This window comes from Pollachius pollachius, assembly GCF_949987615.1.
Source record: "Pollachius pollachius genome assembly, chromosome: 2".
NCBI lineage: Eukaryota > Metazoa > Chordata > Actinopteri > Gadiformes > Gadidae > Pollachius > Pollachius pollachius.
In genome coordinates, this window is record NC_136935.1 from 48,528,741 (window position 1) to 48,553,680 (window position 24,940).

At 45.4% G+C, this 24,940-nt stretch overlaps 1 protein-coding gene across 1 annotated transcript in view; it reads right to left on the bottom strand.

Annotated features, from left to right (window-relative positions):
* Nucleotides 1-24,940, bottom strand: part of LOC307070601 (integrin alpha-X-like) — a 39,166-nt gene that overhangs the window by 11,313 nt on the left and 2,913 nt on the right. The window contains exons 2-17 of the mRNA XM_079729123.1: nucleotides 17,622-17,693; nucleotides 17,042-17,165; nucleotides 16,500-16,588; nucleotides 9,999-10,063; nucleotides 9,795-9,909; nucleotides 9,032-9,162; nucleotides 8,782-8,924; nucleotides 8,105-8,255; nucleotides 5,864-5,999; nucleotides 5,705-5,778; nucleotides 5,186-5,306; nucleotides 4,291-4,433; nucleotides 3,180-3,326; nucleotides 2,511-2,708; nucleotides 1,759-1,889; nucleotides 471-628 (exon numbers count right to left, since the gene is read on the bottom strand). Of these exons, the coding sequence (XP_079585249.1) occupies nucleotides 471-628; nucleotides 1,759-1,889; nucleotides 2,511-2,708; nucleotides 3,180-3,326; nucleotides 4,291-4,433; nucleotides 5,186-5,306; nucleotides 5,705-5,778; nucleotides 5,864-5,999; nucleotides 8,105-8,255; nucleotides 8,782-8,924; nucleotides 9,032-9,162; nucleotides 9,795-9,909; nucleotides 9,999-10,063; nucleotides 16,500-16,588; nucleotides 17,042-17,165; nucleotides 17,622-17,691 (1,996 nt within the window). The 5' untranslated portion in view covers nucleotides 17,692-17,693. The remainder of the gene's footprint in view (nucleotides 1-470; nucleotides 629-1,758; nucleotides 1,890-2,510; nucleotides 2,709-3,179; nucleotides 3,327-4,290; nucleotides 4,434-5,185; nucleotides 5,307-5,704; nucleotides 5,779-5,863; nucleotides 6,000-8,104; nucleotides 8,256-8,781; nucleotides 8,925-9,031; nucleotides 9,163-9,794; nucleotides 9,910-9,998; nucleotides 10,064-16,499; nucleotides 16,589-17,041; nucleotides 17,166-17,621; nucleotides 17,694-24,940) is intronic.

Consider the following 24,940-nt stretch of genomic DNA (forward strand, 5'->3'; position numbering starts at 1 on the left):
CGGAAGGTTGCTAGTTCAATCCCTGGAGTGTCGAGCTGTCCCTGAGCAACACACCTCGACCTGACTGCTCCCGACAAGCTGGCTGTCTCCTTGCATGGTTGACACCGCTGTCGGTGTGTGAATATGTGCATAAATGGCTGACTGTTAGGCAATATTGAAAAGCGCTTTGAGAAGCTACTGGTTAGAAAAGCGCAATATAATTAACCATTAACCGTCAATTAACCATTTACATTTGTGGTAAATCGTTTATTGGCTCTTTACAAGATATCAGACTACCTTTCTGGGGGTAGATGAGAATGGTGTAAGGAGTGTGGTTGGTGTGTTCAACTGTAGAATTGTTTGGCCTTCATGTGATTGGCTCACCCATATCTTCCGCAATAGTCGAGTGGGCGGAGTCTAGCTGAACCATAATGCTCACTTACAAACGATCACAAGCATCAGGCAGGGTACTGCTTCATGCCCTCGCTTACCGCTCCGGCTGCGTGTCACTTCAGCCAAGTCGAAGCACGTGGTAAGGACGACCATGGGCAGAGCCCCAGCCTGGGTTTGTGGACACTGGATGCTGGCAGTGCTTATCTCTGCAGGTTCAAAGTGCAGGTGGGCTTTGACGTTCACCACTGGCTTGGACCTGGATGACATCAGAGGATCGGGTTAAAGGGGTGATATCATGCCACCGGGTGTCAGTGTGATTAGCCATTACAAGCCATTTCCCCCTGGGCCCTGGTTACATCACTAGTGGGCATGTACACCTAGATGTATGATGAATAGATCAGCAACATTTGCCACGTTCCACGGGTTAGGCTGGTAAACTGATCTATCCAGCATACATCTAGGTGGACACTAGGGATGTCACTAGTAGGGAACAGGGAAAGGCAGATTTCAAATGGCTTGTAATGGCTAATCCACCCACAGCTAGTAGCATGATATCAGTCCTTTAATTTGTTCTGATTGCTTCTGTTCGTTACATTGAGTTAAGACAACTAAGACCCATTTAGTGGTTTGATTTGTTAAACCCCTAAATGGTTTCTTCAGTTCATCACTTTGAGTCGTATCTAGTTCAGTGAGACCCCAGTACATTCTCTGCTCTCGTTCAGAATGTCATTTATGAGATGGGGCCTTCAAAAGTGCTAAAGTGGGATTTAGGAATGCAAGAACTACCGTACACCACCAGGGTTGTGCTAGTAAAGAGATTCAGCCCCCACCAGGTGGTGTGGTAACCAATAAGGCTCAGTCCTTAGGGCAGCGACCCGGGTTTGATTACTGCCCATGGTCCTTCGCTGCGTGTCCTCCCCTCTCTCCCCCAAACCTTCATGTCTAACTCACTGTATCTTCATGAATAAAGCATAAAGATGCAAATCTAAAATCAACTTAACGTTGCAGGCTTAAAGTCACAAAATGCAATTCATTTAAAAGTCTGTCCTTGCCGATCTTGCTAAAGGTGAACGTTAGCCTGTCGCTGAAGGGCTGATTATGGTTCCACGTTCACGCAACGCAACGACCATGCAGACGCTTCGACGCAGTCGTGAACCTTTATGGTTCTGCGTCGGGTTTTAGTAAGCGGACCAATCACAGCCCTTGCTGCTGTGTCGCCTTGACGGAAGGTTAACATTTTTGGGAGGTGCACGTCAGGCCCTTGCGGTGGACGCAAGGAGGGTCCGCAAGGACGTAAGGGGTCCGTAACCCCCTTGCGTTGCGTGAACGTTGGGCCATAATCAGCCCTTAAACGTTTCCACGGCGGTGAAGTAACGGGACACGTACCTCAAGACGACAGCAGCGCCACGCGAGCCGACCACCAGGTCAGCCAGCCCGTCCTCCCCCAGGTCGGCGTTGCCGTCCACCGCCTGGCTGAAGAAACGGATCCGGGCGTTCCCTGGATGGGCTGTGATCCTCTGAAACACGGCAGACGGCAGGGTCACCCAGGGGCCGCAGGGTTCGACCCCCGAGCCGAACGCTACAGGGTTCTGTCCCCCATGTACGCAGCTTAGGCATCCTGGAGCAAGATGGCCTCCTCGTACCTGCTACTTAAGGGCCTGTATCTGACGTGCTTTGGAGTCACTTTTGAGTCACTTTTGAGTGACTTCAGATACTTTTATGGATCTGCAAGCGTCAGCGAGTTTATTTTGGATGTAACGAATAGCATATAGATATAACGAATAGCAATGTGTGTTTGTCACACACATTGATACTAATATTCTTGTATTATCCTGTATCACATTTTCAACGATTACCAAAACGACCAATAAGTATGTTGTTTTAATATGGAATTCACTTCATATTAAAAATAGAGTTCTTAAACATAACTTATTTTTACATATGTTATTCAGCTACATGTCAACCATAATGAACTGCTTTCTAATTAAAGAAGACTGGACTATTGGCCCCAGCATCTCTCCAAGGCCCAGGTCACTACGGTGGTGTCTGGTCAATGAATGCAGAAACAACGTCAATGAGACGAGCACAGGCAACGTGTCGCCTCGGTGTTCTTCGTTTAACAGCGGTGCCTTACTGACCTGGCTGAAGGCGGGGCGGATCCCGGTGTGTTGGTGGCCGAGGTAGATGTACACGGCCCCCCTGAGGTCGTCCTCCAGGGGGGCCCCCACGGCAACGTCCCTGAGCCCGTCCCCGTTGAGGTCGGCCAGGGATGAGACCGTGGTGCCGAAGCGGCCCCGCGACGGCACCGTCACGTTCAGCACGCTCTCCAGCTCCAACTGCCAGAACGTTAGCATTTCGTTAGTCTCGTAGCATAATCGTCTTAAGTCATATTTTAAGGTTTATCTTGGCTTCAATGTCAAAAATACCTAAAGGTACGTTCACACCAAAATAGAGGGGGCGGCGCGACTCCATACAAAGTCAATGCAAAGACGCGTTTAGACGTGAATTTGTCGCCTGATAAAACCTGCGATGCGAATTGATGAATGGCGCGGAATGAACGCCCTCAGTCAAATGGGGGCAGATAGTGATTATGGAGTGTAAAAAGCACTCTGATTGGCTTAGGATACAGCCAACGAGGCACAGTGAATCAGCAGGGTTAAGGATAGTAGAGTTAGGTAAAATATCACAATTTGGCCAAAATATGATTTTTTTTGCTATGAGGCTAACGGTTTAGTAATTTGGCAGCATGTGAAGATTATTCACATTCGCAGATGAACAAGAGCTCCACAGATGAACCCTTGCCTCACCTTCTTGGTCAGTTTGTAGATGTATATCTGCCCCTCTCTCTTCTCCTGAGGGTAGTGGAACAGGGGCGCACCCACCAGGAGGAAGTCAACGTTGCCGTCTGATTGGACGTCTACCAGGCACAGCTCCGCCCCAAAGTATGAGCCAATCTGGGCAGGCGGGGCATTCAAATAGAAAGCTACATTTGAAGGTATAAAGTTGCAGTAGGTTGGAAAAGCAATTGTTGGTTTGGACTATTGGAGCGATGGTACGTATACATGAAACTACAGTACATTTTGTTTCTGGAGGAAAACGTCCATTTCTCTGCTATTTATTCTAATATATTTATAATATTTAACAATTTCGATGGTATTCTGAATACATCTGAATGTAGGTTTCTGTGTGTTCACAGACTAGAAAGTGGGTTGAGAGAGAATATCATGTCGAATAGGGCCGCAGCTGGTCAGAATCAAACCTTGAGTAACGTATGTAATTACAGTTCTCTGGATTTTGGATGACAGTGTCAGAGTCAGAGCTCTGGACTTTGGGCGTTGATTCCTATAGTATCTTCCAACAGAAGTTCTGAGTGACAAACAACACTGGTGGTCCTTTAGAATTAATAGAACCCTGGTCACAAGCGTGACTCTCGTTCTATTCCCTTCTCACTGACCACGAGAGGCCGTAGCAGGAGTTCCAAAGCTTGCAGGTTTCGGCAGCTAATAGTACATGGAGGGGAACCGATTTCTTTCGACGGCAAGAGAATATTCTCCATTGGACCGCGTCGAGGGACCAGATAGACGGTGCTCTGGAATTCAAAATGACGCTTACCACATGCCCTCTATCGGCTTCGGGCCCTCAGAGGCCAAAGCCACTACTGCAGTCATTTGTCCCGGGAATGAACGCCGATTGTAACTTTTCCCACCAGGCAAAAAGATGCTAGTGGTTGTTAGTGGGACTCTTCCAGTCTGTCCGGTGGGAAAGGGCTTTAAAATGACAGAGGACTACATTGATAGCGCTCTTGTTGGTTTATTAGGGGCGGCAGTAGCTCAGGAGGTAGAGCGGGTTGGCTGGTAACCTCAAGGTTACATTTATTATTCTAGCTGTATAGATAATAATTAAGAAATGAGGCCCCACCTGTTCTCCGGTCACTCTTTGCACCACCTTCCAGGTGTTGCCCGTCTTTCTGAAGACCACCACCTCTCCTCTGTGTCTGTACCGCGGTGCCCCGGTGAAGTACAGAGACACCGAATCCTTTTCTCCAGCAGCCACAGAGTAGCCTGCGTGATGGCACACACTGTGTTTAATGACACGTGATTATTACCATCACTGATCAATACTTTGATTTATAGCTCATCGCTCAGCGGGGCGTCACACACAGATTCTGAATTGTGCTACTTTAACAATCGCTCACTCTTCTCTCTCTCTCTGTTAAGGAGTCAATAGGATTCTTTCACCACTTTTTTGTCAAAGCTCTCATTAAGATAAAGAGCAGCGGCCATCCTATTACGTCTATTAGTAAATAAAAAGTGCATTCATGTTACTGCTTCGGGGTCAATTCTTAATGTAAACATTCATATTTTTACTAATGCACCAAGTTAGATGGTTCCTTGTACATTTTACAGAATCTGTTTCACATTCAAGCAAATTTGGTATTTCAACTGAAATATCCCTAACTGAATCGATTATTTCGATTCCGGACCTTGTGAATCGAAATCGAATCCTTTTGGGAAATCAGTGGCGATACCCAGCCCTTTAACTAAGCATTTTTTAAAGGGGACATATCATACCACCAGGTGTGAGTGTGATTAGCCATTACAAGCAGGTTTGAAAATGTGCAGCATTGTGACATCACAGGTTGGCGTGTCCATCAATCCGTCACACATCTAGATGGACACGCCCACCTGTGATGTCACAATGCTGCACATTTTGAAAACGGCTTGTAATAGCTAATCACACTCACACCTGGTGGTATGATATGTCCCCTTTAAAACAATATGTCGATTCAGGGTATTTTCATTGAGATCATTACCCATGTAGGAGCTTTGCTCCATGTCAGGGTCCTCAATGTGTATCCCTGGTTCTGCCCGGTCCTGTTCATACAGCGAGCCACGCCAGTCTTTAGACCCTACCAAACCCAGCACCAAGGCACCCTGTAGATCAAACAGAAGATCATTTGCTTTACATTTACATTCAGGGCATTCAGCAGACGCTTTTATCCAGAGCGACTTACAATAAGTACATTTGTCATAAGAAAGTGAATATATCGCTGTCGGTACGATAAGGAAGTTCATAGAACCAAGTGCAAAGCACCAACAATCGCTAGGTCAACCCATTCCCTGTGTTCAACATAGATAGCTATGATAAGATGCTACATAACTAAGTACTATAACTAAATGCGACATTCAATAAGTGTGTACATTAAGTGCAAGGATGTACAACATACAACAAGCAGGAGGGGAGGGACTTAAGATCACCATTACATCTTACGAAAATACTGTATGATTTAACTCAAAAACTGAAATATTAAGGGAAAATAAGATTCCTTTACCTTGTGGTAGACACTACTAAACCCACTCTGAGACATTTCATACTGCAGTTTTTCAGAAAGTGCCGTTCGAGAATCTAAAAAACAAAATTGTATTAAAATATAGAGTTAAGAATAGGATAATTCAAATGACGTTGATACAGAGGGAAAACACCACAGTACCTTCTATGTTAAAGATCTTTTCTTCAAAGTTCTTCAGGATTCCGGCGAGTCCGTCGTAGTTATTGATGTGAAACGTGTTGTTGGACTTGGGCTCTGAGGCGATGGTGTAAAGGTTGTCCAGTTTCACCTTTTTGACCTATCCAGATAAAGCATAAAGTCATTGGCAGCCTGATGTCTGAGGAAAGGCCACACAACGTTGGTTCTGGTAACTGCAAATAAGCTACTGCTGGTTATGCATTAGACAGGATATATATATACAGTGGGGCAAAAAAGTATTTAGTCAGCCACCAATTGTGCAAGTTCTCCCACTTAAAAAGATGAAAGAGGCCTGTAATTTTCAACATAGGTATACCTCAGCTATGAGAGACAAAATGAAAAAAAAAATCTAGAAAATCACATTGTCTGATTTTTAAAGAATTTATTTGCAAATTATGGTGGAAAATAAGTATTTGGTCAATAACAAAAGGTCATCTCAATACTTTGTTACATGCCCTTTGTTGGCAATGACAGAGGTCAAACGTTTTCTGTAAGTCTTTACAAGGTTTTCACACACTGCTGCTGGTATTTTGGCCCATTCCTCCATGCAGATCTCCTCTAGAGCAGTGATGTTTTTGGGCTACACAGACTTTCAACTCCCTCCAAAGATTTTCTCTGGGGTTGAGATCTGGAGACTGGCTAGGCCACTCCAGGACCTTGAAATGCTTCTTACGAAGTCACTCCTTCGTTGCCCGGGCGGTGTGTTTGGGGTCATTGTCATGCTGAAAGACCCAGCCACGTTTCATCTTCAGTGCCCTTGCTGATGGAAGGAGGTTTTCACTCAAAATCTCACGATACATGGCCCCATTCATTCTTTCCGTCATACGGATCAGACGTCCTGGTCCCTTGGCAGAAAAACAGCCCCAAAGCATGATGTTTCCACCCCCATGCTTCACTGTAGGTATGGTGTTCTTTGGATGCAACTCAGCATTCTTTCTCCTCCAAACACGACAAGTTGAGTTTTTACCAAAAAGTTCTATTTTGGTTTCATCTGACCATATGACATTCTCCCATTCCTGTTCTGGATCATCCAAATGCTCTCTAGCAAACTTCAAACGGGCCCGGACATGCACTGGCTTTAGCAGGGGGACACGTCTGGCACTGCAGGATTTGAGTCCCCGGCGGCGTAGTGTGTTAGTGATGGTAGCCTTTGTTACTTTGGTCCCAGCTCTCTGCAGGTCATTCACTAGGTCCCCCCGTGTGGTTCTGGGATTTTTGTTCACCGTTCTTGTCATCATTTTGACCCCACAGGGTGAGATCTTGCGTGGAGCCCCAGATCGAGGGAGATTATCAGTGGTCTTGTATGTATTCCATTTCCTAATAATTGCTCCCACAGTTGATTTCTTCACACCAAGCTGCTTACCTATTGCAGATTCAGACTTCCCAGCCTGGTGCAGGTCTACAATTGTGTTTCTGGTGTCCTTTGACAGCTCTTTGGTCTTGGCCATAGTGGAGTTTGGAGTGTGACTGTTTGAGGTTGTGGACAGGTGTCTTTTATACTGATAAGGAGTTCAAACAGGTGCCATTAATACAGGTAAAAAGTGGAGGACAGAGGAGCCTCTTAAAGAAGAAGTTACAGGTCTGTGACAGCCACAAATCTTGCTGGTTTGTAGGTGACCAAATACTTATTTTCCACCATAATTTGCAAATAAATTCTTAAAAAATCAGACAATGTGATTTTCTGGATTTTGTTTTTCATTTTGTCTCTCATAGCTGAGGTTTACCTGTGATGAAAATTACAGGCCTCTCTCGTCTTTTTAAGTGGGAGAACTTGCACAATTGGTGGCTGACTAAATACTTTTTTGCCCCACTGTATATACACATATGTTTCTATGTGTGTGTATATATATGTGTATATTTATGTATATTCTGCAGTGTATAGTAGTGTTTAATATTAACCAAATTGTAAAACTTAAATAAGTAAATAGGGCATCTTTAGATTTAGCATGCAAAAAAAAAGGTTTCACATGTAAGTCTAAACCAACAGTGGTACTACATTTATTAGGATTGAGGATAAAATGGATTACCATCTTACTCCTACAACACAATCTGATGAAGGAGAATGCAGGGTGAAAGAGAGTTCAAGGTATAAACCTAGGTTACCAGTTTACCAAAATTCAACCACAAGCATTTCCAGAAGTCTTCCCCCAACCTGAAGACGAGCCTGACACACCCCCGAGAGGAGGATTCATGTTTCCAACTCACCCCAATCACAAAGCGTATGATTTCTTTCTCATCATATTTCTCCACAATCTTTATCCTGTCTATGTCGGTGGGGTCCCCGTCTGTGATGATCACCAGGACCTTGGTGGCGTCGGGAGAGGCCCCCGCAGACTGGTTCTCAAAGAGATCGTACCTGAAACCGTCGCACAATGAACCTGTTTATTAGTGCTGATGACGAGGAGGAGGCTCATCTTGGGTGGTGGGCACGTAAACGCAGGCTCACTGTGACACTTTCACTGGGTCAACAATCAGAGCGGTGAGGGCCAGTGATGGGGGGGGGAACAAGCACAAACTATAGTCACACACTCCGTTTTATTTCCTATTCAAGATCCTGCACTTAATGTACGCACTTATTGTATGCTGTACGTCCTTGCACTTAAAAAATAGTATGTAGCATCTTATCCTAGCTATCTTTGTTGCATACGGGGAATGGGTTAACCTACTGATTATTGGTGCTTGGCACTTGGTGATCTGAACATCCTTATTGTACCAACAGCAACACATGTTTCTCTTTCTTCTGAAAAATGTACTTATCGTAAGTCGCTTTGGATAAAAGCGACTGCTAAATGCCCTTCATATAAATGCTAATGTAAATCCTTGAATATCCCTGAAACAAGGCAATTTCATGCAAAGGCAGAAAGACGTTTGTCTCAACCCACAGCGTGTAGTTCAGTGCCCGGTACGTGTTGGTGAGAGACTGCATGAACGTCTCGTTCCTCAGTAGCTCCGTGGCCTTCCCGCTGTGGTAATCGTTGAAGTCAAACACTTTCCTAGGGTCAGTTGAAAACTGGACTGCAGCAAACTGAAAATAGGATTCAGGATAATACAAGGATATTAGTGTTAGTAAGCGTGACAAACAATAGCACAAGATCACTGTGATATGATGCAATTTGTGATGCGTTTTGTTACTTTGATGGAGGAGTTCTTAATGCTGTTCATGATATCCAGAATGAATTCTTTGTTCTTGTTGAATTCATCCTTGGTCATACTCGCAGAGCCGTCAAATAGAAAGACGAGGTCCACTGTTTTCTTTGTACAATCTGTGAATACACGACAAACAATGAGATAGGTCATTAATTATACATGTTTAAGGGATGAAATAAGAATTTTGTGAATGAAGTAATGTAAACCTTGACTATGCAACTGTGTATAAGGATAAATATAATAGGCGTTATCCCTAGATATTAAAATATATATTTTGGTATTAAAAAACCCAACTGATAAGATTTTAGTAGGGACACACTATTTATTTTTTAAGTATTCGTTGTCACTTTTCAGTGAACACTTGTCTTTCCCGATGGGAATGAAACTTTAACGTTAAACCAAAAGTGTGCATTGACATTCAAGTTACAACTATCTATAACTATTGAACTATTATAACTAATAATATTCCCTTCATTTCATTGGTCGATTAATACTTGTCTGTCCAACATGAGCCTATAAACTGCAAAAACCTTAATTAATTAATAATTAATTGATTCAAGAGATGGTTGTATTATATCGTGTGTTTTGTGAATAATATTGTAAATCCAGCAATTGGTAAAAGTAGGAAAGAAGGCTGTGGTGGTTGGTGAATAAGGGCGTACAGGACCATCTGTTTCCCTAGTAGCCTATCCCCCCAAGAACAGTATTTGCACTCAAATTCCTGCAAGCGTTTCTGTTAAATCATTACCTTGAAAAGCAGGTTTGAAACTCGACTCAGACTCAAGTTTTGCATTGAGCTGGTAGCACTGTCCATTCAGGTAGGAGTTCTCATAGCATTCATGAGCCACACTTGGACTGCAGATCTACCCAAGGTCAGAAACACAGATGATCCGTTATTACGTAAGATCACGTATATGTGATAATCAACTCATCAGTGGGTCTGCGTTCTTACCGTGAATCTCCACCAAGTTGGTTCCTCAGCGATTGACCATCCGAACAGCCTGACTGGCATGGCCTCTGGAAGAGATGAGGAAGGCAGCAGGGAAGTTACAGTTCAGAAAGTAGGTTTACCCTTAACAATGATCACACTCATATTCTTGAATTAATTCAAGTAATTATGGTGACTGTTAATGTCTTCAGACGAGCAAGACAACAGTGGGAATACAATTCAGAAAGTAGGTTTACCTGTTACAATAATCAGATACATATAGTGGAGCACATTAATGAAAAATCGTTCACTTTGTGGTACAAGCGCCAAATTTGGTACACAAGTGCTTTTGGACCTACTATCTCATAAAAGTACGTTGCCCACTTGAACAAACAAAGTGGCCACCATTTTTCAAGATGGCCGCCATTCGAAGTGGTTTGAAACAGCGTTTGAACGATATTTTGATTGAATAGTCCTATTCTGATGGTTTATACATTGAAATATGTGTTTTTGCACATGAGAAATACAACTCTGCATATAGAAAATCAAAATTATTGAATATTATGATGATACAATGCGAATTAAATGAAAAAAACACTCACAAACAAAGACATTAGTTTCACTTAAAGCTTTTGGACCTGTAAGCTACTTGTAGGGGAGGCCACGTAGAGGCTGTCTTTGTCTCCCCCATTTTTTTTTTTTTTTTTTTGTATAGGCTATTTTTTTTTTTTTTTAATTTTTAGATAACGGTATAAAAACACAGAAAAGGTGTCAAAGCATAGGCTGCATGTTTTACGATCCAGAACTTGAATCAACATAACTTAAAAAATAATAATACAAATATCCAACTCAAACATTCAACTTTGGTTGTTCTATTTTCTTAGCCCTCACATGCACAGGCACACAACTGTGTGCACTTCAGGCCGAAGCGATAGCATTTGCATCGTCCTTGGCATTCAGTCTTGCAGCCACATTTTGTCAACTGCTCACAAGTCTGAGCAATGGGTGGAAGGGTTGTCCAGAGAACTTGCCAGATCTGACCATCTTTTTGCCAGCCCCAGTTGGCAGGACTTTCAGTTTGCATTTTGCACACTGTTGCTTGGCCCCATATGCAGGCAGCTTGGAAAGCAGACCGTTTCACATGCTGAACGAGGGATGCGCTTGTTGGTGGAATGGCATCATAAGACCTTTGCTTCCGAGCAAACAAGTCCAGTCTTGCCTCATCAACCTTGCATGTAGTACTTTGCTTGTCATACATGGTGATGACAAACTTCAAGGATGTTGAGGTCTGCATCTTCTATGATAGGTGGGTATTGGCTGAGCTTTTTGAAGACAGGACTAACTTCAGGGCAAACCTCCCATGCTTGCCATGCACTTTTCTTGCTTTTACCACGGAAAGCTGACACAACATCGCAGCCAGTGAAGGCATGGAAGAACAGCATGCCACTGGATTTCTCTGGGCCAAGATTCACCACCATATCATGAATTGGCAACCACCTAATGGACTGACCCTGGCCAAATTCTATCCAGATCTTTTCCAAGCCTGCATCCTGAAGAGTCGCAAAAACATTGACTGCAACCACAAGAATATCTGTGTCGCATGCCTTAATCAACACAGACTTTATCTGTTGCTTGGCTGCATGAAGAGCATGTGTGAAGATTCTGGAGTCAGCTTCTTCGTGGTTGCAAGGACTTAAACTTTCAAGGCTGATGGGTTTGTTTGAAAGAGCCTGCTCTCCTTTGGTCACAACTACGACATTGTCAGGACACAAGGTCACTATCTTCTCTGCTAGGAACCCAAAGAGTTCAGTCTTGTTTTCATTGTCTCGCAAGAAGCTTTTCCAGTTGGGCGGTAGTTTGGTTTTGTCGGTCACTCTACGTCGACCTCCCTTACCTCTGTTTGACCTTGTTTCAGCCTTCAGGCTTGAAGTCCAGTAGACATCAAAAATTATGTCTGTTCGCTCATACTTTGATGAGTATGCCTGGATCTTTGGAACTACATCTTGGACAGCATATTCCTCAAAGGTCTTTGATGTCTTTGGAGACAATGAATACACAAGAGAGGAACCATCAATGATAATAGCACCACATTCTGGTTGTTTGTCAGGAGGAGAAATGGTAGCTTCCAAAATGTTTGCAAGCTGAGACTTCTGGCCGTAGTAGAGTTTCCCTGTGTCGCTCAGTGCTGCAGGGAAAGACTGATTCTCATGCTTAAAGAACTCAAGCAGGTCACACTCTCGTGATTGGCAGGATATAAAGAGCTGTGAGAACAGGCGACAGTCATCTTTGAGTACCTGCTTCTTCATGTCACTGCAAGCTGAAGCTGCTTCTTGGCGAAAGAAGTCAACTTTGTTCTTTTTAATCGGCCTATAGAAGGAAGTCTCATCACCCAGACCATTGAAAAAATCTCTGAAGGCAACTTGACCTTTCTCAAAGTGAGTTCTTACAAGCTCAGCAGCACTGGGATGTGCAATGTTTTTTGTGTCCAATGTGAGCAGATCTTTGGACTCTTCCTGAAAAGGATTACCCAGATCCTTCATCACAGCAAACAACCTCTGGACCTTGTCAGTGAAGGACTTCTGAGAATGACGAGTCTGCTCATGATGCCTGATATCTTCAGTTGCTTCATTGACCTCAGATGCCAACTCATACTGGTTGACTAACTGGCTAACTTCTGGTCCAGACACCATCCACCGCCTCAGTGCAGATGGATCCTCAGTAACTCCAATGGCACCACCATCACCTTTAACAACTGCATTAGCCTGCTCGTGAGCTTGGTCAATGGCTATGCCTGAGAACTCCCTGTGAGTCTTGTGGACCACAAACTTTCCCAGCTGAAATTCATTGAAAATCTGAGGGTGAGTTTGCTCCAAAGAAACCATGTCTCTGAGGTGAATGGGGAGCCATCGAGCATAGTTCACATTGTTGTTTGCAAAGAAGAAGGGGATTAGAGCAGACAGTGCTTGACAATACAAGTTGAAGTTAGCCTCTCTGAAAGACCTGACCAGCGAGAAAATCACCAATTCCATTGACAACACAAGCTCCCAGAATTGAAACTGAGGACTCTCCTTCCTGCACTTCTCACACCAGTCATTGAAATTCAGCGCTCCATCATTCTGTTCTGCACAATGGTACTCATATGCTTCCTTTCGGAGCATGTACAGACAGCATGCTGTAACTTGGTGCATGTGGCGTGTTCTTGTGACACTTGAGGCAGAAAGAAAGGAGTCAGCTGTTCCTGAAGAGGCCACCCCAGCCTCCACAAGAGCACCTGTCCACCCACTACTCTGAAGCAGGGTCCCAAGTGATCTGAATGCAGCCATCTCTATGTGGAGACCGCCAAACATTACAACAAATTTGTCCTCACCATACAGGTCAGGCCAGTGCCACTGGACTTGTTTGGCAATAGAATAAATAGGCTGGTCTGCAGTTATCACAGGGACCTGACCAGGGTTGAGGTGTGCAATAGCATCCCTGACTTTGTTCATGGTATGCCTCACTGTGGCAATAGAATGGGCCTCATCGCGAAGAAGGGGGAAGAGTGAGGTAATGCTCACATCAAATGCAAGACCTCGCTTCTTCTCTGCATGGTGAGCTGACCAAGTGATGTTAACCTCATCATCTACATCTTGTGTTAGGCTAACCTTCTGCAGCCATTCATATTCATTTGTCAGGAGGAGAGTTGGCAGAGATGCATATGTGACATTGCCCTTTGGAGGAGATGGCTTCTTTTTTGTGAAGAAAGCAGGGTGGACATTTGTATAGGAATCAGGAAGTTCCGGGACTTTCTTTACACTGCTTTTCTTAATAAGAATTGGTTCTCGAACTTCGCCTTGATTTTCTGATGATGTATGTTGGAAGATGGAGATGCTGGTTCCATGAAATGATGAAGTCGCAGTTGTAGATGAGGATTGTGATCGATGTTATCCATTGCACTTGTGCAGAAGAGGCCTTTTCTTAGTTTGGGGGGACAAACCAGACCTTCTTCAATGTATCTGTTTACAACTGCATCTCCCAACTGAGCTGATATGTCAAGTACTCGATTATATGGAATACTAAGACCATGGTCATGCAGCATTTCCACAAGGTGTCTCTTTCTGGTCTTAGCATAAATAGACATCCCTATATAGACCGGAAATGGGGTTTCCCTGTCTCTGGAATGCCTTTGTGTGGCAGCACCTTCTTTGCACTTGGCAAAGCAGTTGTATTGAAGGAGCTGAGCCATTGCCAGATCATTTGTAGTCGCTCCAAATTTCAGCTGAGATTTTATATCTGCCCCATGTTCAATCATACAGACAAACTGAAGTAGAGCTGGAGGAAAGGAATCGTGCACTGAACTCTCATAGAGATTGCCCTCAAACTTAGACTTGTGATTCACCATGTGCCTGCGCAATATCTGGGCAGCTTTGGCGAGAATAATGGCATCAGCATCGGATGACGCTTCTGACAAGACTGGACCAACATCTTTTTCAAATGCCAGAAGTATATCTCGCCCTTTCTTGTAGGCTACAAGTCCAGGTATCTCTGCCAAAAGCCTTTCTTTCAGTCGGGTCGCATTCACATCAGGTAGGTCTGTCCCAAACTGCTTAAGTCTCTCCCTGTAAAGACTAACCAATTCAGCAAGTCGGAACACAGAAGGCCCATCACTGTTTGTTTTTTTTGCCTCAATGACATAGGTCAGAAGTTCAGAGAACACCAAATGAAAGGCTTCCTTTTCTTGAGACGACTGGATTTTTTCTTGTTTTTCCGCTTTAATGTGTGCCCTCTCTCTGTGATACAGGTCCGTTAAGCAAGACCAGTGGTATTTAAGTTCTAGGGCCACCACATCTCCGCCACTCAATAATGCCAGAAGCTTTCCGTCATTAAGGTTACGAGCACATTCATTGAGCCTCTCTTTCAGCTGCATGGTCATGGCTTGTCGCATCTCTGATGTTGGTTCCATCTTTTCGCATAAGAAACACTGCTGTACTTCAGTGCTAGCCCTTCGAATTTTTTGATGTCCTTCACCAGGATCATTTTGAGTTTCAGCTGCTCTTTTAGTGGCACGCTTGAGTTTGTAGTTGCTAAACATTTTGCGACAATTTTGGTGATACATTGCACCGTTTCGCCTCAATGTATCCTCAATGCCACCTCCATCATCCAATCTGGATGTGTCTAACCTGATGGGCAACAGGTTGATTGCCTGTAATAGAGGTATGTTTTTGGCTATCATGGAATAGCCGTCAGAACTACACTCATAACGGGTAGGGGGAGACTTCAACGCTGCTTTTGTATCTGTCTGACAGAGGCAACACTTGCTCCAGTCAGTTTTAGTAGCACAACTCAATGGATTATCGGCAGACATCTTATACAGTTGAAGGTCGAGGGATTATCCTTTTACCACCCAAACATACAAAATATCATAGCACATTGGAATATGGGATGCAACTAGGTTCAAGTATCTGGTGCCCTACACCTAGCCCGATCGTTCATCCAGTGCCATAAATCCCGTGCGATCTGTACACCATCCAGGTAACTAAAGCCCCGTTACCCTTGGCTCGGCTATCCCGCGCTGGCACATCCTGTCAATTCAGGTGCGCCTATCTAACTACAATACTACAACTAACTAAACTTCTAGTTGAGTCTATACAGGGGCTTATTAGATAGCATTTGGGACACTAAAGTATACTACAACTACAGTGAGTACACCACTACAACAGTTAGTAAACTACAACTACAGTTAGTACACTACAAGCTGACACTGAACCCCATGCTGAGTCTCACAGCAGTGATGTCACCAGTGTGCCCTGGTTGTGCTTTGACATCACTCTTATAAAAAATTACTAACCAATAAATTTTGACCACAGAATTTTAATGAATTATCATTTATATTGCTAAATTAGTACTTTTATTTCAGTAAAGAACGCTTGTGTTGCTGTATGTGTGTGTGTGTGCGTGTGTGTGTGTGTGTGTGTGTGTGTGTGTGTGTGTGTGTGTGTGTGTGTGTGTGTGTGGTGAGTGACAGTCAAAAGTTTGGACACATTTTCACAAATGATTCACACAAAAAACACATCCCTCAGAATTCTGCTGATTTTCACTTAAGATCATTGCAGAAAACTGAAGAAAAAACGCGAAAACGCTACTTTTTAGTCATTTAATAGCAATTATCTTGAAAATTGGTGGCCATATTGGAATTCAATTGACACCATCGAGTTATTCCAGTCATAATACATTCATTTTGATGCTTGGATCATTAACATTCTTCTGTTAATTCAAGTTCTACCTCGAAAACCTTTTTTTGGCGTTTGACGAGGCGGCCATCTTGAAAACTGGCGGCCCTCTTGGATTTTCAGCTGGGCAACGTACTTTTATTAGAAGGTATGTCCTGGACATCATTTGTACCAAATTTGGTGCTTGTACCATGAAGTGAACGATTCGGCTCAAAAATGGACTTAAGCAGTCCCACTTATATTCTTGAATTAATTCAAGTAATTATGGTTACTGTTAAGGCCTCATCGCTGCTATATTTTCTGTTTAGTTAACTACCTTGAGGTGTGAAGCAGCTGTTTGTGTGTTTCATGTATCTGCAGAGTGTTCCTGAACCATTTTGCTGCAGGGAAGCAGTGACCAAAATCCTGCACGGACCAGACATGGACAAGGTATAACATTACTATTACTACAAATTATTTGCAGTCGGCTTATTGACAAGGTATGAAATTACTCATACTACGAATTCTTTGCAGTGGGCTTATGGACAAGGTATAACATACCTATTACTACGAGATATTTGCAGTCGGCTTCTCCACATTTTAAAACCAGAGCTGGTGGGTCCTTTATTTTTATCTTTTTAATGTTATTCAATTCACAAATTTACAGAAGACATATCATGTATAATATATCATATATAACAATATATATACATTAAGACAACCTCATCCAACATTCAAAATAACATCCCCCTACTCAAAACATTTCATTAAGAGCTGGCGGGTCCTAACAGCCTCAGTTATTGATAAATCACACGTTAATTTAAGCATCAAATCTTTAAACGATGTGAGTTTCATCAGAAACTGCTCTGATGTACATACCCTTTGTCTTCACCAGCAGTGACCTGCAGAACCATGTGTCCAAAGGATCCATTTCCATCTCCATAGTAGATGCTGGGGTCAGCTGTGTCAATGTTAAAGGCCAGGCAGACAGGCTGCAACAACACTGAAAAAGTTTAGAAAAATGTTTTAAAATCCCCCCAGAAATAATAATGGTCTTACTCTAAAACGTATCATTTTTTTTAACGTTTTTTCGGTTGCTTTTGAGGAGGTTCATGTTTGCTGGCTGACACCACAAACCAACCAAGGTTTCAGATTGTATTCAGTCAAAGTGGTGGAGCATAGTTGTGGTGTGGTTTAGGTTGAGTGGTTCAGCTGAACCTTCCTCCACTGATTCTAAGTAACCCATAAGTTAAAATGTTGATACTCCAAAACAACAATCACTCAATAATGCAGACGCTAATAGATGTTTGTCTGTGATACAATCCAATTAGTTTCTCATAGTAACCACTATGAACCCCAAGGCCATATTGACCACTATTAAGGCAAAGGTCAAATCCCAAACACCCAATATTTCTATGCGAATGCTATCATTTTGAAGGTTTACAAAGCATAATCTTACCAATCACCCCAAAGAAGGACAGCAGATGGGAGCCAGTGCGGTCGTACATGTTTCCCACAGCAGTTCTCATTGCTAAAGAAGAAATAGAAGGTTACACCTTACAGAGATTCAGAATCAGAATCAGAACCAGAATCCCTTTATTGTCATTGCACAAAGTGCAACGAAATTGGGGTAGAGGCTCTCAAAATAAGTGTTTTAAAAAAAAAAAAAAAATTTTTTTTTAAAACAAATACAAAATGAGAGAAGTGTTGTTTAAAAAATATATATACATATATATATATTGAATGTTAAAGAATTCAAAAACAAATATATATATATTTAAAAATGTCAGCCAATTTTATAGGTCAGATTGGTATGGAAATGCAATAATTTATAATTCTGCATTATTTAGAGAAATAACAGCTCTGTGGTAGAAACTGTTTTTTGTTTGTTTTTCATCCGATTGCCCTGTAGCGCCTCCCAAAGGCAACAGTTCAAACAGGTCATGGCCTGGGTGGGATGAGTCTCTCAGGATGCTATGAGCTCTCCTGAGGCAGTGTCTATTGTAGACATCCTCAAGAGAGAGAAGAGGACATCCAATGACTTTTTGGGCCGTTTTTATGACCGTCTGGAGCGCTTTCCTCTCAGCTGCAGTGCAACTGGCAAACCACAGCGAGGTGCCGTAGCTTAGGACAGTCTCAATGGTGCAGCGAGAGGATGTCTTACTTCCTGCAATTGTTGCGAAAAGGGTGTTTCCGTCACATTTTGTATTGTGGTTTCTGTTCTTGAGTCTTCAAGTTGGGTGGAGGAGGGTGGTGATGTAAATTATTTCAGTCTATGCTATTTCTGATGGCATGTTTCAAGCTAACCACGGTTATGAATGGTTTCTTCACCACATAATGGACAACATCATATAAGGTTTTAAGGATTTTATAGATACATTAAAGACTACAAACATGGCCACTTTGCCATTTCCGTTTAAGCCATGACAGACCAAAGGTTTACCTGGGTAAATTAGAACATGTAGGCGTGGCTTATTTACCGTTTTGCCCACTCCCAATATAACGGTGTGTTTATCTGTGTTCAGGAGATGCTTCATGAAACACCACTCTTTCCACCCCCCCCCCCCCCTCCTCACCCCCCCCACCTCCCTCACCCACTCTCTCTTGATCGCTCTCCCATCTATTGTTCTCTCTCCTTCCCAATCTCCCTTCCCCCCCCCCTCATTTCCCCACCCCTTCCTACCTTTCCCCCATTTCACATGGACCCACAGCACACTGTTCTCCTAAAGAGGCACTACACCATAGGGCTGCCGAGCCTCAGACATTTATCAATAACTTACTTGCAGCATTTAAGTAAAACATTCTGGCCGCCGCCGATTTCGCTACTTCATGCCACCCACACAAACTATATGTCATATGAAAGCTGAGGCTCCACCGATTCCAATGCTATCACTCCCATCACAAAACTCACTGAAATAGCAGCCAAAGAAGAGCAAAATAAATAACCAAATAAAAAACGTTATACAGTGTTATACTTTTGATTGGCGAATGGTGTTGTTTTACATGGATTTGGGTCCCTCGATTTGACTGTCCCTCGACTCTATTGGCTCTGACGGTTCGGTAGAGGGGTCAATTATCCAAATTGACCAATGAGTACCCAATATATCTTTCTGCGTTGGACTGGAAGGTCAGCATAATTTGCGCCAGAAGCGCCGAGAACATTCTCAGAGCAGACACTCCGACTAGATAGAGACATACGATCCTACAACACCCTTCTTACAACGTTTGCATTCCTAGTTACCTAGTAGTTAGCTAGTTATTTTGTATTTTCTTGCCTTTTTGTTCCATTTGTTATTCTTTTCAAATAAATAATGGCAGGCAGGAGAAAGACCTATACGTTTGCGCAGGCGTTTGCTATCATTACTAGCGACAGTGGGGCTACTGGAGTCCCTCTCGAGTCCTCGTCTGACGACAGTGACTTGCTGTTGCCAGAACTGGACATGGATTAATTGTACGGCAGGAAGTGCCAGGTCCCTTTGTGCTTCACTTCCAAAAAGAACTGCTTCCAGCAGTGGCATGACAGCCCTTAGTGTACCGTATTTTCCGCACTATAAGGCGCACTTAAAAGCCGGTAATTTTCTCAAAAAACGACAGTGCGCCTTATAATCCGGAGCGCCTTATATATGGATCAATTGGTTAATTGGTTGATCCATACTGGTTGTAAACGGCGCTCTGTCAAAATGTTTCAGTATGAAAAAACAATAAAAACAATTTAATAATAATAATAAAATGTTTCACTACGACTACGATAAAGCCACACCGCTTGCAGCATTACGGCTATCGTAGTCAGTGTAAACAGCATTTTACTGCGCTTACTCACAGTCCCACACCACGTCACGTATAAAGACTCCAAAATGGCACCTTCCAAGAGACACGCTTACGACGCAGAGTTCAAGCTCAAGGCTGTCAGTCACGCAGTAGAACATGGGAATAGAGCAGCAGCGAGAGAATTCAACATTAATGAATCAATGGTACGGAAGTGGAGGACGCAAGAAGATGACCTGCGCCAAGTAAAGAAAACTAAACAGAGTTTCCGAGGGAACAAAGCAAGATGGCCACAGTTAGAGGACAAACTCGAACAGTGGGTTGTTGAACAGAGAGCAGCAAGTAGAAGTGTCTCTACAGTCACTATTCGAATGAAGGCAACAGCGCTAGCACGGGAAATGAACATCGATGAATTTCGAGGCGGTCCTTCTTGGTGCTTTCGTTTTATGAAAAGACGTAAACTCTCCATCCGCAGACGAACTACCGTCTCGCAGCAACTTCCAAAAGATTACCATGAAAAGCTGGTCACTTTCCGCGCATACTGCGAAAAGAAGATCACTGAAAAGAAAATCCAGCCAGAGCACATCACCAACATGGACGAGGTGCCACTCACCTTTGATATTCCCGTGAACCGCACGGTGGAGAAAACGGGGACCAGTATGGTGTCTGTACGCACTACAGGGAACAAGAAGTCATCCTTCACTGTGGTTCTCACCTGCCAGGCTAATGGCAAGAAACTTCCACCAATGGTTATTTTCAAGAGGAAGACCTTGCCAAAAGAAAACTTTCCAGCCGGCGTCGTCATCAAAGTTAACCCGAAGGGATGGGTGGATGAGGAAAAGATGAGTGAGTGGCTGAGAGAAATTTACGTCAAAAGACCGGGTGGCTTTTTCCACACAGCTCCCTCCCTGCTGATCTACGACTCCATGTGCGCCCATATCACCGATGCTGTCAAAAAACAAGTGAAGCAAACCAATTCGGAGCTTGCCGTCATTCCGGGTGGGTTAACTAAAGAACTCCAGCCGCTAGATATTGGTGTCAACAGGGCGTTCAAAGTTAGACTGCGAGCTGCGTGGGAGCAGTGGATGACAGAAGGCAAACACACGTTCACCAAGACGGGGAGACAGCGCCGGGCGACTTACGCCACTATCTGCCGATGGATCGTGGATGCCTGGGCGGATATATCGGTCTCAACTGTGGTCAGAGCTTTCAAGAAGGCAGGTATCACTGAACTGCCAGACAACAGCAGCGACACGGACACCGATAATGACGAGAGGGAGCCCGGCATGTTGGATGCCGTACTCGCCGAACTCTTCAATTCGGACACTGAAGGGGAAGAATTCGAGGGATTTGTGGAATGAACTGGAAAAAGTAACTGAACAATTTTGAGTTATGCTAACGTTTGAATTAGCGGTATAAGACTGTTTCTTTTTCTGTTTCGTGTTTACAAATGAACAAAGTTGTCAGAACGCTTAATAAAGTTTGACTTTGTCTGACTGTTTTGTTGACATTCCCTTTATTGCTGGTTCAGACCACACGACAGATATTCCTCCACTATTAGGAAGGTCACACTATACGATCACAGAGCCAGGAAATCGGGCGGAAGACTGGCCACACTACAAGATTCGAGGGTGCGATGCTCTACTTTGTATCATTCACGTTTTCAAGATATTTAAAAAATCTAAGGTTTGGAACTGCGTAATTGTGTTTTACTTTTTTGTCATAAAGGTTCCAGTTTTATATCTGCTAAATGCAGCAACTCGTCCTCACAGTTGCGTTGCACGTGACGAGCTATACAATTAGCACAGCTCCATCTAGTGGATGCATAACGCATCCCCAGTCAAACGTTTGACTGCAGTATCTTCTATGCTATGCGCCTTATAATCCGGTGCGCCCTATTTATGAAAAAAGTTCTAAAATAGGTCATTCATTGAAGGTGCGCCTTATAATCCGGTGCGCGTTATAGTGCGGGAAATACGGTATATAGTTAGTTTTAGTTAGTTAGTTATATTTGTTCAAAGTTGCTGCCAGCGTGTTTATATATATATATATATATCTTTATCCCTATAGTGATTGTAGTCTTTAGCTGTGTTTTTACAGTTTGGTTTTATTATATTGTAGCGTCACAGGGTTTGGGAGGAACGGGCGGGCCTTCTGAGTGGGGGGTCCCGGGGGTTTCCTTCCGGGTGGGTGTGTCCGGTTGTTTTAGTGTTCCGGTTGAGCTGCGCCTGTCTGCCCCTTTTGAGGAATCTAATAAAGCTCCTATGGACTTACTTCGCTCACTACCTCGCCTGTGGTCATTACATTGGTGTCAGAAGTGAACAAACGACGGGAGTGGGTGGAGAGTTGTGCGTCCAAGCGGAGGGCTACTTTTGATTTACGTCGCGGTCGGGCTACAGCGTTAGTTTCAGTGTGTCGGTTAGTTCGCGTCGGTCATGTCTTTTCCGAAAGTGAAAGAGGAGGAGGTGGAGCAGGAGACTGGTGCGTTCGGATGGACAGAGGACGCGTATGGGGAGTTTCGCAGAGCTTCCCAAGAGGGCAGAGAGGGGTTGAGAGAAGCTGCAAGGAAGCTGGCGGCCGACGCAGGGTTGTCTTCTCTTCCCGCGCGCCCGGAGCGGGAGCCCGCGGCTCGGGAGGTAAACAGACATGGTGGCGCCCATGTTCCAGTTGCCGCACCCCATGTCCCAGTTGCCGCCGTTTCGGTTAAGACGCCTAACTACTCCGGTAGGTCTGACTGGGAGGCGTTTCATGCTCAATTTGAACTGCTGGCTGACGCTGGGGGATGGACAGTAGAGGCTAAAGCATTGCAGCTGGCTTTGTGCCTCACAGACGACGCGTTGTCGTGCCTGCTGCTGCTTTCACCGGGGGAGAGACGGGATTACGGAGCTTTAGTGGGGGCCTTGCAGAGGCGGTTTGGACAATGTGTGAAGCTGGAGCTCCTTCGTAAGGAGCTTGGTAACCGCTGCAGGAAGCCGGGGGAGTCGCTGAGGGTGTTGGCTAATGACATTGAGAGCCTGGCGCGTAGGGCATATGCACACATGCCCCCCAGCGTGCAGAGCGAGTTGGCACGGGACCAGTTCATCAGAGCCCTCCTTCCTCTGGAGCTGCGGGTTCAAGTGCAATTACAGCACCCAATTTCTCTTCAGTCGGCTTTGGAGATGGCCGTGGAGAGGGAAATCGTGTGGGGCGCGGTCACTGAGGGGGGCCCGAGAGGGAGTTATCCGGCAGGGGGGGCAGCCCGGGGCCCGGTGGCGGAGGAAAAGCCGGCGTGGGCGACAGAAATTACGGAACTGATAAGGGCCGTATCACTGCAGCCGTCACGCATTCGACAGCGTCCCGACCAAAGAGCCTGTTGGGGGTGTGGCCAACCCGGACATTTGGTCAGAGATTGCCCCACACGCGCGGGTCCGGGAAACGCCACAGGGTCCGCACAGGGGGGGATGTGCGGACCTTAAACAGTTCTTCCCCCGCTCCCCCCGCCCCAGCTGTTCCAGAAACGGAGGGGCCACGTCAGCACAGGCGGGGGAGCCAAGACCCACTTCCCCCAGAAGCAGACGTCATCGAAGCTTCAAGGACGGCGATGGTGGTGGGTCGACTCGGTGACGGGGATTCATGCTATGTTCCTGTGGCCGTGGAGGGGGTGCCGTGTTCGGCCCTGGTGGATACCAGTTAATCAGTGACGGTGCTCAGACCAGACGTGTGCCCGGAGTGGATTCGGTTGGAGCCCACTGACGTGCAGCTGCGCACGGCCACAGGGGGGCTGGCCCCGATGAAAGGTACGGGGCTACTTACATTGACTGTGGGGGGAAAGGACGTACGTCACCCAGTGTGGGTTGCAGCGGTGCAGGACCCATGTATTCTGGGCTGTGACTTTTTGAAGGCCACAGGTTGCCGACTCGATCTGGACGCGGGCACGGTGAGCTTCCGAGGGGGGCCTGTGATCGCTTTGTTGCCCACTGGCTCAGGTTCGGGGCCGCCCGTGGGGTCCATCTCGCCGGCAGTGTGTGCAGTACAGCCCGAAGTCAGCGATCCCCTGCCCGTGGCGTCCGTAACCTTTCCCAGGACTTATGTGCCCCAAGCAGCCCAGGCCCAGTCACGACGACTGAAGGGGGGGGCGTCGCCGCCGACCGTGAGGGAGATATGGCTAAAGAACCGGGAGGGGCTGGACGACCAGCAGCAGGAGCGGTTGTGGCAGTTGCTGCTGGAGTTCCAGGACAGTTTTGCTATGGGGGAGGATGACGTGGGCCGGACTCCCTTGGTGCTTCACGAGATCGACACTGGGGAGGCCAGGCCTATCAAGTGTCGGCCGCGTCGTCTCCCTTTGGCACGTCAGGAGGCGTGTGACCAAGCGGTGGAGGGCATGCTGCAGGCAGGCGTAATTGAGCCTTGTGGCAGTCCTTGGGCATCCGCTGTCGTCATGGTCCCCAAAAAGAACGGCACCTGGCGTCTCTGCCCGGACTACAGGCCGGTAAATGGGGTGACCAAAAAAGATTCGTACCCGCTACCGCGCATCGACGAGTCCCTGGACTTAGTCTCGGGATCGTCCTGGTTCTCTGCCTTGGACCTCCGCAGTGGGTACTACCAGGTGCCCCTCTCCCCAGAAGCAAGACCCAAGACAGCGTTCTGCACAGGCCGGGGTTTGGGGCAGTTCCAAGTCCTTAGTTTTGGACTGTGTAACGCTCCAGCCACCTTCGCCCGCCTGATGGACCGGGTTTTGTCAGGCATCCCCCGCCAACAGTGCCTGGTATACCTGGACGATATCTTGGCACATGGCAGTGCCTTTGACTCCGCCCTCGAGTCCCTGCGCCGGGTGCTGGAACGGATCCGTGCATCGGGCCTGAAGCTGCATCCAGATAAGTGTCACTTCATGCGCAGAGAGGTACAGTTCTTGGGGCACACAGTGGGGGGGGAGGGTATCCGCACAATGGAAGCGAAAGTGCAGGTGGTTGCAGACTGGCCCACCCCGGCCAATCAGAGGCAGCTCAAGAGCTGCCTGGGCCTGGCTTCCTATTA